Here is a 15992-nt window from a genome sequence, read left to right on the forward strand (position 1 = left end):
TCAAAAACACTTGCTAGTTAGGACTATTGCCAAATCCCCTGCAGAGGATCTTGAAAATCAAGCTCTGATCCGTACATACAAAATCAGAAAAGCAGTACTACCACCCACACCTCAAAAATAAAGAATAGGCATTCTATGGTAATGTAAATCCAAAGTTTTATCAAAAACCAAATATAAGCCTTATGCAATTCTAGCACTGGAACTAAATAAGTTTTACTACACTTAGCCTCTCCTTTTTAACTCTATTTGATTTGGTTTTCATGAGACTCTATGTGTTTTATGATAGAATAATAAATGAATTACATTTATTGAGTACTGATTTTTTTTAAAGCACTACAAAATGTTTCATTTTGTGTCAGGCTGGCAAAATGGATTCATTCTATCCATGGAAAGGTAGGAAGACAAAGCATATTAAGACACTTATAAACACAGGGGCACCTGGGTGGCTCAGTCGGTTAAGTGCTGGACTTCAGCTCAGGTCGTGATCTCGCAGTCCATGAGTTCAAGCCCTGCATCGGGCTCTGTGCTGACAGCTAGCTCAGAGCCTGAAGCCTGCTACAGATTCGGTGTTTCCCTCTCTCCACCCCTCCCCCACTTGTGCTCTGTCTCTCTCTCAAAAATAAACATTAAAAACATTTTTTTAAAAGACACTTAAATACAACTAAGGCAAACTTTGTAAAAGTTTGAAAACTACCTGCAACACTTTGAGATGAATAGTTTTATTTTATTTTTTAATTATAGTTTATTATCAAGTTGGTTTCCATACAATACCCAGTGCTCATCCCAACAAGTACCCTCCTCCATGCCCATAACCCATTTTCCCCTCTCCCCCATCCCCATCAACCCTCAGTTTGTTCCCAGTATTTAAGAGTCTCTTATGGTTTGCCTCCCTCCCTCTCCCCCACTATTTTTTCCACTTCCCCTCCCCTATGGTCCTGTGTTAAGTTTCTCCTGTTCCACATGAGTGAAAACATATGGTATCTGTCTTTCTCTGGCTGACTTATTTCACTAGTTTTATTTTTTTAAGTCATTTTTTAATATTTATCTTGAAGGAGATGGCAGCTCTTTAAACTATGATAAAACTATCCAATTAATCATATTAGTAGAACTGTTTTGAAGACAATTATATATGGTGGTACTTTAGACTTCTATGAAATATTTTAGTTTCTCTTACACAAAATCTCTCTTCAGAATAGACTATATCTCACTTCTGACAGTAAAGTAATATCTGGTTTCCATGCCTAAAAGAGAAAGGTAACAAAACATTACATTTTTTTACACCAGTCTCAAATGAATCACAGAATTAGGTTTAAAAATGTTTAAGCTAGAATGGTCATTAAATATCATCTTACCCTAGTCCCTTCAACTCCTTTTTATATATAAGTAACTGAGGCAATGAAATTTAAGTCTTAAATTATTAGCCCAGTATTCTAACCAGAGATTTTTCCATTCTATTATGGTGTCTTTTAAAATTATATAAAGATCACGAAAATTATCATCTAAAGTATCTAACAAAATCTTACATTAGCATTTCAAATCGAAGTAAACACATTTACCAATTTACACATTTAATATATTACAGGCACTTAATAAATGCCTCTGGGATAAAATTAAGCAAGTGGATCCAAGGAATTGTTCACTTTTTTGATTCATTATATTCTTAACAAAAATGTATATATATGATATAATTAACTATATTGTTATTACTATTTTCATATTTCCATTCCAAAGAAAGAAAACAGCATCAGAATAGTACAAGTTTTTAAAATATCTTATATACGTAAACTTTTAGCAATAAAAGCTTTTAAACTATATACCATTCAACTCCTGAACACACCAGGAAACTCAACATTTTGCATTAATTACACTTACACAGTCAATAAATGATCTTCCATTTAACAGCTTGTTCATTTCAAAAGTTCACTACCAGGTTGGTTTGACTGGAGAATTCAGACTACAAAATACTTAAATATAAACCCATTCTTACTGTTTAAGCGTCTGCCTCTACCTTCACCACTCTATTCAGAGTGGCAGAAGCCTACTAAATCTTGATGTAGATAAGGAGTTGATCAGCCCCGGTTCCAATCATCTATTACAGTACAATAACCACTCCAATAAATTAGTGGCTTAAAATATCAATGATGATTATTGTGTTCACAAATCTGCTATTTGGGCAAGGCTCAGCAGGGAAATCTCATCTCTGTTCCATGTCACATCTGCTGAATCAGTTCAACTTGGGGCTAGAAGGTCTACTTTCAAGCTAGCAAGTTGATATTGACTATGAGCCAGGAGTTCAGTCAGAGCTGAAAGCCTTGGTTCTCTCATTGGGCTATGTGGCATAAGTGCTGGGTTCTAAGAGGGGGAATCCAAAGAAGGTCAAGCATATTGCCTTTTATGACCTTACCTTGGAAATCACATAGTATCACTTCTACTATAGTTACAGGCCTGCCTAGATTCAAGAAGGCAGCATTGACCCTATCTCTCAACAGGAGTGTCAACATCTCATTATAGGATAGCAAATTGTGGCCATCCTGGAAAATAGAACTCTCCACACCACCTTTTTATAATTCTCCCCCTACTGTGATCTCCTACCTCCAGGATTATTTCTTCTTAGTCTCCTTTGAAGGCTTTTTCTCCCTGACCTATTTATTCTCAATCTAGTCCTCTTCTCAATCCACTTACCAATATTAATTTTAAAAAACTACTATTCTAATGGCATTCTTCTAAGCAGTTCAAACATCAATTTATTTAATCTTCGAAATAACTCTCTAAGGTAGGTACAATTACTATCCTCATTTTATAGGTAAGAAAACAGGTACAGAAAGGTCAGGTAACTTGTCCAAGATCATAAAATAAAAAGGGACAAAGATGTCATCCATTCCCGGGTCTAAACTGCCACCTATAAAAGATGAAGATTCCCATAATAATTTGTTATCTCTACCTGTGGTCTCTTCCTGGGATACTAATTCATATTTCCAACTGCCTTCTGGACTTCTTTACCAGGATGTCTTACTAAAAACTTAAAATATAGGTTTAAAAAACAAGTACATGATCTCTTCCCCCTGAAAGGGTCCTTCCTATTTTCTCTGTCACAGTTAATGAATCACCAACCACCTACTTTTCCAACTTCATAAATTTGGGATTAACTACTCAGTAATCAAAATCTTTTTATTCTTCTTCCAAAATGTCTTCCCAAATTTTTGTTTTCTCTGTCCCTACTGAATTAGGTCAGAATTTCACATGCCTAGACAAGAACTATGCCTGGTAGGGTACGACCTCTATTTTCCCAGCTAACAATCTCTTCCTCATTGAAGTCCATTCCCCACAGTAACATTAAATTATCTGCCTCTCCACTCCTACTCCCCTCCCATAAAAGTCATGTCAGCACCCATAAGCATGGCCTATAAGGCTTTCTCAAAGATCTCCCCAAATGGTCTCTGTGGTCTGAATGCCTTGCTATGAACCACCACTCCACATGCCTAAAACATGCATAACTAGAACCGATCTCTTCTCAACTCAATATGTTTTCCTGAACAGAGCTCACCTTAAAAATTAGTCACTTCTTTCTCTGCCTTGGAATGCCCTTCTTCTGCTTGAAAAGTTTCTAGTCATCTATCAATATGCATATCAATGACAATATTTATATGTCATTACTATATGAAAGTTTTACTAATTATCCTAGGAAGAGATTCTGTACTTGCACTATACTGTGTGTCTGTTAATACAGGTCTTCCTATAATATAATAAAGTATATATACATATATATATGTTTTTTTTTTTNGTGCTGCTAGAATATATATACATATATATTTTTAAAGAAATATACAATTTAGTCTTTGTGCTTAGCTGACTACAGCTCCTAAAACCTTTCTTTGTTCCCTAGTGAAAAATGTGCTAGGAGCATCCTTTGTTCTAATATTTGGTCTTTGACCCTGGTTCCAGACACAGAGCTCCTAAAACCCTCGTAATTTCCTGAGTGATGTGGCTGATAGGAGCATCTGACATAGAGCTCCTAAATCTTGGAATTTCCTGAGTGACAGAAGTGTCTTTTGTTCTACTGAAGCAACAGGGCTCCTGTATGGGGGCTGGTCACCAGAAAGACCAAGCATGATTAGAAGCCACTCTACTTCTGAATGAACTGAGTTAATAATTGATTATTCCTATGTGATAAAGCCTCTAAAAAAATCTCTAAAGTACGGGGTTCAGACAGCTTCCAGGTTGCTGAATACATCAAAGTGCTGGGAGGGTGTTGCACCCAGGGAATCGATGAAAGTGCTATGCTCTTTCCTCTATACCTGGCCCTATGCATCTCTTCTCTCTGGTTGTTCCCGAGTCACATTCCTTATAATAAACTAGTAATCTAGTTAGTAAACTGTTTTCATGAGGTCTGTGAGCTGTTCTAGCCAATTATCAAATCTGAGTAGGTGGTCATGAGAACCTCTAATTTACAGCTAGTGTGTCAGAAGCACAGGTGACAACCTGGACTGCCACTGGTATCTGAAGTGGCGGCATTCTTGTGGTACTGAGCCTTTAACTTGTGGGATCTGATGCTAACTCCCAGGTAGACAATGTCAGAACTGAACTGAATTGTAGCACATCCAGTCACTGTCTGCTGGAAAACTGAACTGCTGTGGGTAAAATCTGCCATCTGGGGTCAGAAATGAAGAACTGAGACTAGTGATAGCGTTGAGAGAACAGAGTTCTTTTCCGTTCACTACCCCAAGTAGGTTTTTAACTCAAATCATCTCTTAACTCCAGTACTTGAAATGACTTCTGTCCTAGTACTCAATAAGTGTTTGGGGAATAAATGCATTTTCTCAAATACATGATAACTAATTAATTGGTAGCCACGTTCCACAAACACTTATCTAACAGCTAATATGGCTAAATAAAACAAGTAGCAATTCAGCCGCTAAAAGGTAAAGGAGTATATATCTCATAGTGACTCATATTTAGCCATTTAACCGAACAAGATTTTTCAGTTCACTTAAATAGCTTTTGTAACTTAGTTTGAAAATCCAAGAAACATAACCGTGTTCATGTGCAAAAATGTGTTGTTGGCTATTTAAATTCTAATCTGGAGGTCAAAACAGCCATTGTTACCACAGTTAAATTACTTGACCTCAAATACAATTATCAAGACGCCTACATTCACAGGAAAGAAAAACTCAAATTCCTAATCCTGGCATTTAGGACCTCCACAATTAAACCCCAATTTACCTTACAAGCCACTCCTCTTCTACATGCATTCTATACTCCAGCCAAAGTGGAACTCTTCACCTTGCCTCAATGAACTATCTATACCTGCCTCCCTTTATGTCTTGGCTTTTATTGTCTACTTTATTAGAAAGTCCCTCCACACAGTTGCGCAAACTCAAATCTAATAAATCCTTTATATATCATTCAAACGTCACCTCTTAATCCTTTCCCACTTCTAGAGGTAATCTTTCCATCTTCTCCACTCCTACAGCACTTTATCTTTTTAAAAAATTTTTTAATGTTTTTTATTTATTTCTGTGAGAGAGAGAGAGAGAGAAAGACTGCTCGAGGAGAGGGCCAGAGAGAGAAGGAGACACAGAATCCGAAGCAGCCTCCAGGCTGAGCTGGCCGGCAGCACAGTGCCCGACGTGGGGCTCGAACCCACGAACCATGTGATCATGACCTGAGCCGAAGTCGGAAGCCCAACCAATTGAGCCACCCAGGCGTCCCCAGCACTTTAGCTTTGACACCATCTGCAACTTCATTTCAAGTGTACATAGTTATATTCTCACCCCATATTTAATAATAAAGGCAAATTCTATATGTAATTAAATATTTCCCGAAGTATGCTCCATGGAATTCACAAAATTAACAAGCAGTATAAAATATAACAATCTTTAATATACTAAGGTATGTTGTAAACTCTAATGAAATAAAGTATGCCCATTTCCAAAACTTATTTGGCCTTTAAACCATTTGGGGTTTTTTGCAGCACATCTCATAGGATTAATATTTCTATGGCATGCCTTTGAGACATGCAGCCTCATTAATCTTGGCATCTTATCTTGAACTGAATAGGTACTCAACAAACATTTGTTGAATGAATGGGTAATTGAATCAATGGTTAACAAAGAGCTCTCCCATAAAGGTAGCCTGCCCAAAAAGAAAACTCCAAGAATGACAGTAGAGAAAAAACAGTAAGAGGTGAGTACAAGGTCCTCCATAATGCAGTAAGAAAAGAGAGGGATACCTGTGACAAAAGAATTTACTACCTCAGCCACTTTTCATATGCAGAGGACATAATACAAACCACACAGGAATTCCTGTTTACAATGTCCATTTTGAGATATTCATGGAGACAGAATTTTTCAGCAAATCTGTCAAAAAGGGTTGAAACTATGAAGATATTCTGGTCAATGTCCAGAACACGTTATTAAAATAACTGAATCAACCTTATTAAATCATATCCTGGAGTTTTATTTTGTTGTATGAGGGTGTTTACATGAAAGAGGAAGTCTCATAGGATCCAGAAGACTTTAAAAGAAAGACAGTGAACACTTTATGAAATTTCATGGATTCAGAGCATAATTTTGTATTGATTTAATCTCATCTTCAATATGGAAAAATGAAAGAATTCAACTTAATAGTGTATTTTTTTTTAATTTTTTAAAAAAATGTTTTATTTATTTCTAGGAGAGAGACAGCGTGAGCAGGGGAGGGTCAGAGAGAGAGGGAGTGACAGACTCCGAAACAGGCTCCAGGCTCTGAGCTGGCAGTCAGCACAGAGCCCGACGCGGGGCTCAAACCCACGAACCGCGAGATCATGACCTAAGCGAAAGTCGGACGCTTAACCGACTAAGCCACCCAGGCGCCCCTCAACTTAATAGTGTATTAAAAGCAGGATGCATAAAAACAAAATATCCTGACTACATCCTGACCTGTTTCCTACAGTTCTCTAGCTGTGTCTAAAAAAGGGAAGAGAAAAAGACACTCCCTAACATGTCCTACAGATCCTATGGTAGTAGCAACAGGAAACAGCAGCGACAACTGAGGTTTGTTTTCTGTTTTCCTCCTCACTCAAAAGCAAAGAGACCAACTTTTCACTTAGGGATGAAAGCTTATTCAAGAATAGAGTCCACTGTAGGGCTGAAAAGATAAATCCATTTCTTAATCGTTAACTATTAACATTTAACTGTAACTTTTAATGTAATATGCTTTTAATTTTGAGGAAGCAAGAAGAGAAAGTCACATGAATTAAGATCTATGCATGTTTAAGGTTGTCCTATGAACCCTGTGGCCACAGGACTAGTCTGCCATCACTGATAAGTGAATATTACCAGCTATACATAAGGAGTCACTCAGTTACGTTAAATCCGAATTTGGTTTAACTACTTTACTAAATAGCATGACCCTAGAGAGCAAATATATATATTTTCTTCTCAAAAACTACATATATATGTATTTCTCTATCTCCTCCCCTTTACACGGGGTGGGGGGGAAGAAGGGCAGAAATCAGATATATTTTCAAGTAAGTTAGATGGACTCATGTGGTCAAACACTAAAGAAAAAGAGATATAATATGGTCCAAAACACAACTGGAAATGTCAAGTAGGATTCATTAAGTCACAGGTGAATGCCTTATGAATCAAATAACAAACTAATAGCTTCCTATTAATAGCTGGCTGGTTATAGATTTCATTAAGTAAATTAAAGATCTCAACTTCATGAACAGTTTTCTACCTTTATAAGACGAGAAAAATAAACCAAAAAACTACAAAACTATTTGGTATCTTGCCCAGGAACATACAGTAAAAGCTTTTAGCAAAGGAGTGTCTTCCTGCTCCCGATTCAATCAATAAACGGATGGCACAATTATCAAATATGAGAAGTTAATATAATAAATACACCTCCCAACACTTATATCTGAGAACACACAATTACTATTTCCAAATTCTTTCTTGTAATCATAATCCTTCACTCACAAATTACTATTTGATTATTAGCTATTATAACAATGGTATATGTTATCCCTCTCAACAAAAGCATGATCTATCCAGGAGCTGAAAGAAATCCAAACTACAGCAGCAGTAACATATGAAAAGTTCCCAATTGTAAAAACCGTGGCCAAATTTTACGCCAATACTGCTGGCTCTTAAGCACAAAAAGAATCCAATCTTCACTTGTGGAGAAATCCTCTATTGTCAACTGTAGTCTTCTCAATTATTATACTTCGGCTATGAAGCACACGCACTCACAAAAAGGGTCTTTCCTTCCTTTTTCTTCACATCTGTTTTCACTTCTTTCACAAAAGGAGAGCCTTTATCATGTTCCATTGTTTGGTGGTCTAGTTAGAATTTTCCTGGTCTATTCATCGCAACCACCACAGCTTCTTACGTGGGATTTCGCTAAATTAAATTTTAAGTTTTAGAGAGTGAAAACGCTCAAGGAAACACCTTGGGATGCTCATTGTCTCAGGCACTAACGATTCTCCGGCTAGCAGTTAGGTGGTTTTACAATACATTTAAATTCCTGGAGACCCGAACGTGAATGTTTAGTTTCGCCTCCCCCTTCCGTTTGAAGGGCTAAGTGGGCCTTTATTGTCCTAAAACACAGTTCTGCCTTTTCGAATCTAAGGGGAAACTGACAGGCACCTGAGTGCCACTTGTAACGTTCACTAATGGACTAATGTTAATTACTCAACAGCGAGAGGCCCCCAATCGTCCCAATCCCAGGGGGCCCCCTTAGAATATTACGCGAGGATCCAAGCGCCAAGACGTGGCTCGCCCAACCTGGGGCTCCTGGCTCCTCTCTCCGCGCCCTGAGTCAGCCTTTCCCACTTCTCATCCCCAGTGCATCTTCCAAACGCCCAAACCTCCGACGCTCCCCTCCAGCGCTGCGGACAAAACCCACCCTCCTCCTGTGCGAGTCCGGGCCCCCTTCCCTGCCCACCTCCCCACCCGGGCTCCCCCAGCCACCCCTCCCCCACTTCNGCGCCTCAGCGGCGCCGCGCACAGCTCCCCGCTCGGCTCGCCAGCTCTGACTCCGGGCCGCCGCGGGCTCTCCCGCTCCCCACAGAGCCCAGGCGGGGCGGGAGGGCGGCCATGAAGCGAAGGCGCAGACGCCTGTCAGCTGCCTCCCGGCGCCGCCCGCGCCGCTCCCATTGTCACCGCCTCGTACGCCGGAAGTGGAGCTGCGCGCGCCCGGTCGGCTGTCGGGCGGGGCCGGCGAGGGAAGCCGGCAGCCAACGAACCGCAGAGAGGCTCGTTGCCGTGGCGAGTGAGGAATCATGATCCTTGCGGGCCACCGTCCCGGAAGTGGACTGTAGAGGAAGAACGTACCGGGATTGCTGGGGAGGAATATTTCTCGAGATTCTAGATGAGGATTCGCGGAATTTCTGTGGCGTGTGTTGATAGGACGAACTCCAGAGATCTTAGTCACTTTACCCGAGGAGCGAGCGTCTCTGCAGAGCCCGACCTGTTTGTGGTTGGGCCGAAGGTGGCTCAGGTTGAGTGAGCCCCTGGTCTTCTGGTAAAAGTTCATCTGAGAAAGCCAGTCCTTTTTCCTTGGAGACCTCAGGGATGAGCTGATGCTTTAGTGGCTTATCATGGCCCAGCGGGCAGTGTGGCTCATAAGCCACGAGCCGGGAACTCCATTGTGTGGCACCGTTAGATTCTCCAGGTAAATGCAGGTCTGAATTCTCAGGGGTGTTGGATCGGAGGGATGGATGATGTACTGTAGTTTGGGGATGTGTCTTTAGTCCGCCACCTTGGGCAAGTTACTTAACTTCCGTTTCATCTGTTAAATGAAGATTTTAATACTACTACTAAATAGTGTGTGTGAACCAAATGAGTTGATGTTGGGCACACGTTAAACATTGGGTGTTTTGCAATATTACTACTTTATTTTAAAATTAATTTCACCTGTTTTGGATTGAGATGGAGATGACCAAAGGAAAGAAACTTAACAGCACTAAGCATGTTTAAAATTTTTCTTTCGTTTATAAAGATCATTCAAGGACATTTTTACCCATACTTCCGGAAAATCTTTGCTGATAAATAACAAAAGTCTGTTATTTTCATATTATGTTTGATTTTTAGAAACTTTCAGATGGATTATTTTAAAATCCTAATTATGGGGGCGCCTGGGTGGCTCAGTCGGTTGGGCGTCCGACTTCGGCTCAGGTCATGATCTCAGTGTTGGTGGGTTCGAGCCCCGTGTCGGGCTCTTTGCTGACTGCCAGCTCAGAGCCTGGAGCCTGTTTCAGAGACTGTGACTCCCTCTCTCTCTGACCCTCCCCTGCTCACGCTGTCTCTCTCTCTCTCTCTCTCTGCTAGAAATAAAAAAATAAATAAAAAATAAAATCCTAATTATGGAAGAAAACTGAAAAAGTACAAAAAATGGAATCGTATTCGCTTTTTCTTAGATGGTGTAAGCTGATCCGGCTCCACTTTTAGAATTTGTCACATTTTATCAGAATAGCTCTGTGATGAGAATTATACAATAACTCGTTGTAAAATGTAGGCGGCAATTCTGTGACCTCTTGCCTTTTATTCTCAGTGGCTATTGGCAGTTCTTTCTTGGCCAACATTGTTTTTCTTCCCTGGGGAAAGCTCTGTAGGGAGGTAGCATAGCTCTGAATTGCATATAAAAATGTGTGTGATTTTAGGGGCGCCAGGGTGGCTCAGCTCATGATTTCATGGGCCCCGCATCCAGCTCTGTGCTGACAGCTCACAACCTGGAGCCTGCTTCGGATTCTGTGTCTCCCTCTCTTTCTACCTCTCCACGGCTTATGCTCAGTCTCTCTCAAAAATAAATAAAAACATTTAAAAATTTTTAAAGAATTGAGTGTGATTTTAAATGAAAGTGGTTGGCAATGTGGATATCAAAAATTCCCTCCTCACAACCAAAACATTTTTGTTTCTAAGGGTATCAGAGTTAAAGTTAACCATTTTCTCCTAATATACCTGGCTTAGTTTGTTGTTGCTGTACCTCAAGTAAGGAGTTTAATAATAATCTTTGGTATGGTTAATCAGCCTCATTGGTTCATCCAGGTACTTATATATTACTTAGAGTGTCCTTATTTCTGCCACTCTCCTTCTCCTCTCAGCTAACTCTTATATGTTTGTTGCTACTCTTTTATTTCTGTGTTTGTCTATGCGTTTTTCAAATGACACAATTAAGTGTGCTATAGACTTCATTTCCTGTTCTGCATTTGCTAGACTTCTCAGCACTATTTTAAAGAAACGTCCATATTACTTTGTGTTCATCCAGAGCAGCACTGTCCAATAGAATTCTCTGCAGTAATGGACATGGGAAATGTTCTAAATCTATGCTACATGTAGCTATTGTCCATTGGAAATGTGGCTGTTGTAACTGAGGAATCCAGTCTTGTTTAATTTTAATATAAGTTTAAATCGTCACATGTGGCTAGTGGCTCTGTTTTGGACAGTGCAGATTTAGCCCATTGCCCTGTTGTGCCCTGTGCTTTACATCCTCCATATTTTACCTATACTCTTCCCTTAGTGATGATATCTTAGGTTGCCTTCAACTCAGCCATCAAAATAGTGATGCAGTAGATATCCTCAAAAGGTCCATAGGGCATATCTTTGCTGATTTTGACTAAATATTGCCAAATAATTAGCTCCTCAGAATACTTTAACCAGTCAACACTCTTCTCATCAGCAGTGAGCAAAGCTTCCTGTATCTCCATCCTAACATTTATTCCAGTTTTTGCCAATATTGGTGTAAGGGATATCTTATTTTCATTTGCATTTCTCTGTGTGGCAGTGATTGTTAGCCCTTTGGATTTCCTCTTCTGTGGATTGCTTGTACATATCCTTTGTCCATTTTATCTTTGAGAGTTGCTGTTTGTTTTCCTGTTCATTTGCATGAGTTCATTGCATATTCGTGACATTTGGCCTATGTCATTTTTAGCTACGATAGAAATTTTCTCTCATTTTGTCATTTTCAACTTTATCCCTTGGTTAAATAGAAACCGCTAATTTTATCACAATCGAAGTAGTTAGTACTTTGGGGGATTTGTAGAAGTCTTTCTCTACCCTTATTCCCCAAGCTGTATTCTTAAGTTATCTTCTCATAATTTTATCATTTTGTTTGTCATGTTTAGGTCTTTACTCGTCTTCAGATGTGGTGTTAATAGGGGAATCCAATTATACCTTTCTCTATTGTGTGGGCTAATTTTACTGTCTATGTTTAGTACATTTTTTCAGTGTATATATTTTTCGTTGATTTCTGGGACTTGATAGTTGATGTGTCTCCCACATAAATATTGGTCTGTTTCAGTTCTGTGACTTTATTTGCCTGTTCTTGCACCAGTACATACTGTATTTATATCTGTGGCTTTGTAGTTTATCTTAATATCTCACACAGTTGAGATTTTTTTACTGCCTATAAAAATAAGTTCCTTGAAGAAGTCATGGTTGTTTTCAGAAGTATTTTCTCATTGTACTTAGGAATTTCAGAAGAAAAGTTCAGGTATGTTTGGGTGGGCTTTTCAACATCTCTGTGGAGGCAGCAAATTGGGTTCAAATAACTCATCTGCCACTTACTAATTCTGTATCATTAAAGAAATTAGTTAAGTTTTATTATTTTCAGTTTTCTGTTTTCCTGGGACTGATGTAAGGGGTAAACATAAATGCTCCGGCATATTACCCATATATATGCCAAAGGGTAATGGCCATCATTTAAGATTTTAAAAGCAGATGATTTTTCCTGTATGTCGTTATTTTTTCTCCAAATGAAACTTGGTTTAAATTCTGATTTAGAAGTTTACTGACCAGATATATAGTAATAGTATCAGCTTAAGTATGGCTTAGGTTGTTGTTGTACTCCGTGATTATAAGGCCAAAGTCTAAGTCCTATTTTGGAAAGGTATAGAGTAAATCTGAAATGATAGGTTGAGTTATCCAACAAAAATATTTCAAAAATATTTATTGAGCACGTATCAAGGCATTGTATACAGTCCCAGAGTAACTTATCTTTACGTTCAATAATGAGATTCTTACACTTAAGAACAACTTTAGTTATCCTCTAAATAACCACAGGATAAGACACTGGGCTAGAGTTGGGTCCAGAATTCTCAACAATTCTTTTTTTTTTTTTTTTTTTTTTTTATANGCAAACATATGACAGAATTCTCAACAATTCTTATCCAGAGAAAGAAATGGCATTTAGCTGCTCAGCCATTACTGGAGGACTAGCTAATTCTTTTCCTTTCTCAATCAAAAAAGTGCATCAGAATATAAGTGAGTGAAGTTCATTAATATGTAGATAACTTTGAATGCATTCCTATTTTCTTAAAAATTATTAGTAAACATCAGTAACTTATTAATGGTATTGGTGAAAAAATTATTTTGGCTAGGTGTGTTCTTGATTCTTGGTGAGAATTGCTGATACATTCTTTAGACACCTCTTTATTTTACAAATAAGAAAATAGATTTAGGGAAGTAGGTGATTTACACAGAAATTAATAGCCAATAAATGACTTTATTCTGGACATAAGAGTGGAGAGAAAAAGAATAAGAAAAGTACATTTTCTTTTAAAATGTAACATATCATTTTGTAATTGAGCAAAATCATCTTCTAGTCTTTTGCCCCTGAAAAGGATATGTTAGTAACTTACTGTTAAGTCTAGGACATGCAAACCATAAAAGATTATTCAGATTTTATTATTTTTATTACCTCATACTATCTTTCAGGGCCATAGAGGCAAGCAGGTTTATTACTGAAATGTTCTTACATTTTAAGGAGTTGGCAAGAAGACACCGGGTATTTTGCTATTTACTATTAGTTGAGTAGAATAGCACATTCCTTTTACATTTGCATTTATCTCAGCTAGTGAATCCAAAATTATAGAGGAATAAATTGAACCACTTTTTTTGATTCTGCTCTGGTATAGAGTAGAATGTGTCAAATGTGTCCAAGTATACCTTCTTACACTACCAAGCAGGAATCTAAGTGGCCAAGAGACTTGAATTTTGAATTAAAACCATGGGCTCTACCTATTTAAAAAATTAAATCGATGGGGCGCCTGGGTGGCTTAGTCGGTTAAGCGTCCGACTTTCGCTTAGGTCATGATCTCGCAGTTCGTGGGTTCGAGCCCCGCATCGGGCTCTGTGCTGACTGCCAGCTCAGAGCCTGGAGCCTGTTTCAGTCTGTGACTCCCTCTCTCTCTGACCCTCCCCTGCTCACGCTGTCTCTCTCTCTCTCTCTCTCCTAGAAATAAATAAAACATTAAAAAAAAAATTAAATCAAATTATTTTCGGTAGTAAATAATGACTTTATAATTTGAGATAATATGCAGTTATATAACTGCTATACAACAGTTAATTGCTACAGTAGAAATTTGACATGTAATACATTTTTTTGGTTATGATTTTTGTGGATGTGTTTATGTATTTGTTATTGTGTGTTTTGCTGTTATTACTGTTAGCCTTGTGTTTTAGCGGTGTTTTTTTTCTATTTTTATTTTCCTTAGAAGAACCATTTATAATATTTTTGTTTCCAAAATTCAGACGGTATCCAACTGTTGAAAAACGAGCTAAAGTCTTCAATGGAGCAAGTTATGTGCCTATTCCTGAAGATGGGCCCTTTCTTAAAGCACTACTCTTTGAACTTAGATTATTAGATGATGATAAGGACTTCATAGAGAGTCGTGATAGCTGTTCACACATCAATAAAACTTCCGTCTATGGACTCCTCATCGGAGGTAGAGAACTCTGGCCAGTTGTTGCTTTTCTGAAGAATAGCATGATATATGCTTGTGTTCCACTAGTTGAACAAACTTTATCCCCTCATCCACCATTAATTAGCATTAGTGGAATTTCACAAGGCTTTGAACTTCTTTTTGGGATACAGGACTTTCTTTCCTTGAGTCAAAAAAATGACGCTGAGCTAAATACAAAATTGAACCAGTTGCCTGATTTGCTTCTACAAGCTTGTCCATTTGGAACTTTGTTGGACGCCAACTTACAGAATTCATTGGATAGTATTAATTTTGCTTCTGTGATGCATTCACAAAAACAGCCAGCCTGGAAAGTTGGAGCATACAAAGGAAAGCCACAAGTTTCTATTTCTATCACTGAAAAGGTAAAATCCATGCAATATGATAAACAAGATATAGCAGATACGTGGCAGGTCGTTGGAACTGTCACTTGCAAGGTAAGATTTTCTCCAGTACTTGTTTTATCATACCATTTAACACTTATGGAGAAAAGTAAAATTTTCTAACTTTATTTTACATCGTTATAGGACATTCTTGATTTTTCTCATAAACGGCAATCATTAAATGTTAGATTCGTGTGAAATTTTGTAACATTACCTTTGTGCATTCCTATGAATTGTGTTAGTTATATATTGCTGCGTATTGGTTTGCTATCCCCCAAATAAACATTTATCATCCTCATAGTATTCTGTGGGTTAAGACTTCAGGAGCAACATAGCTGGGAACTTCTAGTGTGGATTCCATCATGAGATCACAGTCAAGATTGCAGCTGGAGCTATCGTCACCTGAAGGTTTGATCGGGGCTGGAAAAGCTTACTTGCAAGGTGGCTCAGTCACATAGCTAGCAAGTTGTTGGTGGGAGGGCTCTGCTCCTCTCCATGTGGACTTCTCAGTAGGCTGTTTAAAAATCTCCTCACAACTTGGTAACTGGCTTCCTGTAGATCAAATGAGAGATCAGATGAAGGAGAGAGAAAGAGAAAGAAGGTACAGGTAGAAGCATTCTTTTTATTACCTAAGCGGAGGTCAGATGACATCACTTCCACCACTTTGTTCATTAGAAAGAGGTAACCAAGTCCGGTCCACATTCAAGGGGACTAGAATTAAGCTCCATCTTTTGAAGAATAATGTCAAAGAATTTGTGAAAATATTTTAAAACCATCATACCTATTTTCCATTTTCTCTGAAAGGGTGACATTGACAAATTTCTGACTTAATATCTAAAACCATTTATTAGATATTACTAGATATCTAATTATTAGATATTTATTTA

At 38.4% G+C, this 15992-nt stretch overlaps 2 protein-coding genes across 5 annotated transcripts in view; one reads left to right on the forward strand and one right to left on the reverse strand.

Moving 5' to 3' along the window:
• Positions 1 to 1195, reverse strand: part of EXOC5 (exocyst complex component 5) — a 44107-nt gene extending 42912 nt beyond the window's left edge. The window contains exon 1 of the mRNA XM_077768520.1: positions 1175 to 1195. The gene's annotated coding sequence lies outside the window, so the exon portion shown is untranslated. The remainder of the gene's footprint in view (positions 1 to 1174) is intronic.
• An 8016-nt stretch (positions 1196 to 9211) lies between these two features.
• AP5M1 (adaptor related protein complex 5 subunit mu 1) overlaps positions 9212 to 15992 on the forward strand; it is a 31945-nt gene continuing 25164 nt past the window's right edge. For 2 of the 4 annotated variants that reach the window (XR_013336145.1, XM_077768532.1), the window contains exons 1-2: positions 9213 to 9657; positions 14514 to 15159. Coding sequence is in view for 3 of the 4 variants with exons in the window: in XM_077768532.1 (XP_077624658.1) it covers positions 9584 to 9657; positions 14514 to 15159 (720 nt within the window). In the remaining variant the exon portion in view is untranslated. Of the gene's footprint in view, positions 9658 to 14513; positions 15160 to 15992 lie in introns of all 4 variants that reach the window. The other 2 variants (XM_077768540.1, XM_077768537.1) reach the window with 2 other exon arrangements.

Source organism: Crocuta crocuta, unplaced genomic scaffold (genome assembly GCF_008692635.1).
Source record: "Crocuta crocuta isolate KB4526 unplaced genomic scaffold, BGI_CrCroc_1.0 scaffold10, whole genome shotgun sequence".
NCBI classification, from domain to species: domain Eukaryota; kingdom Metazoa; phylum Chordata; class Mammalia; order Carnivora; family Hyaenidae; genus Crocuta; species Crocuta crocuta.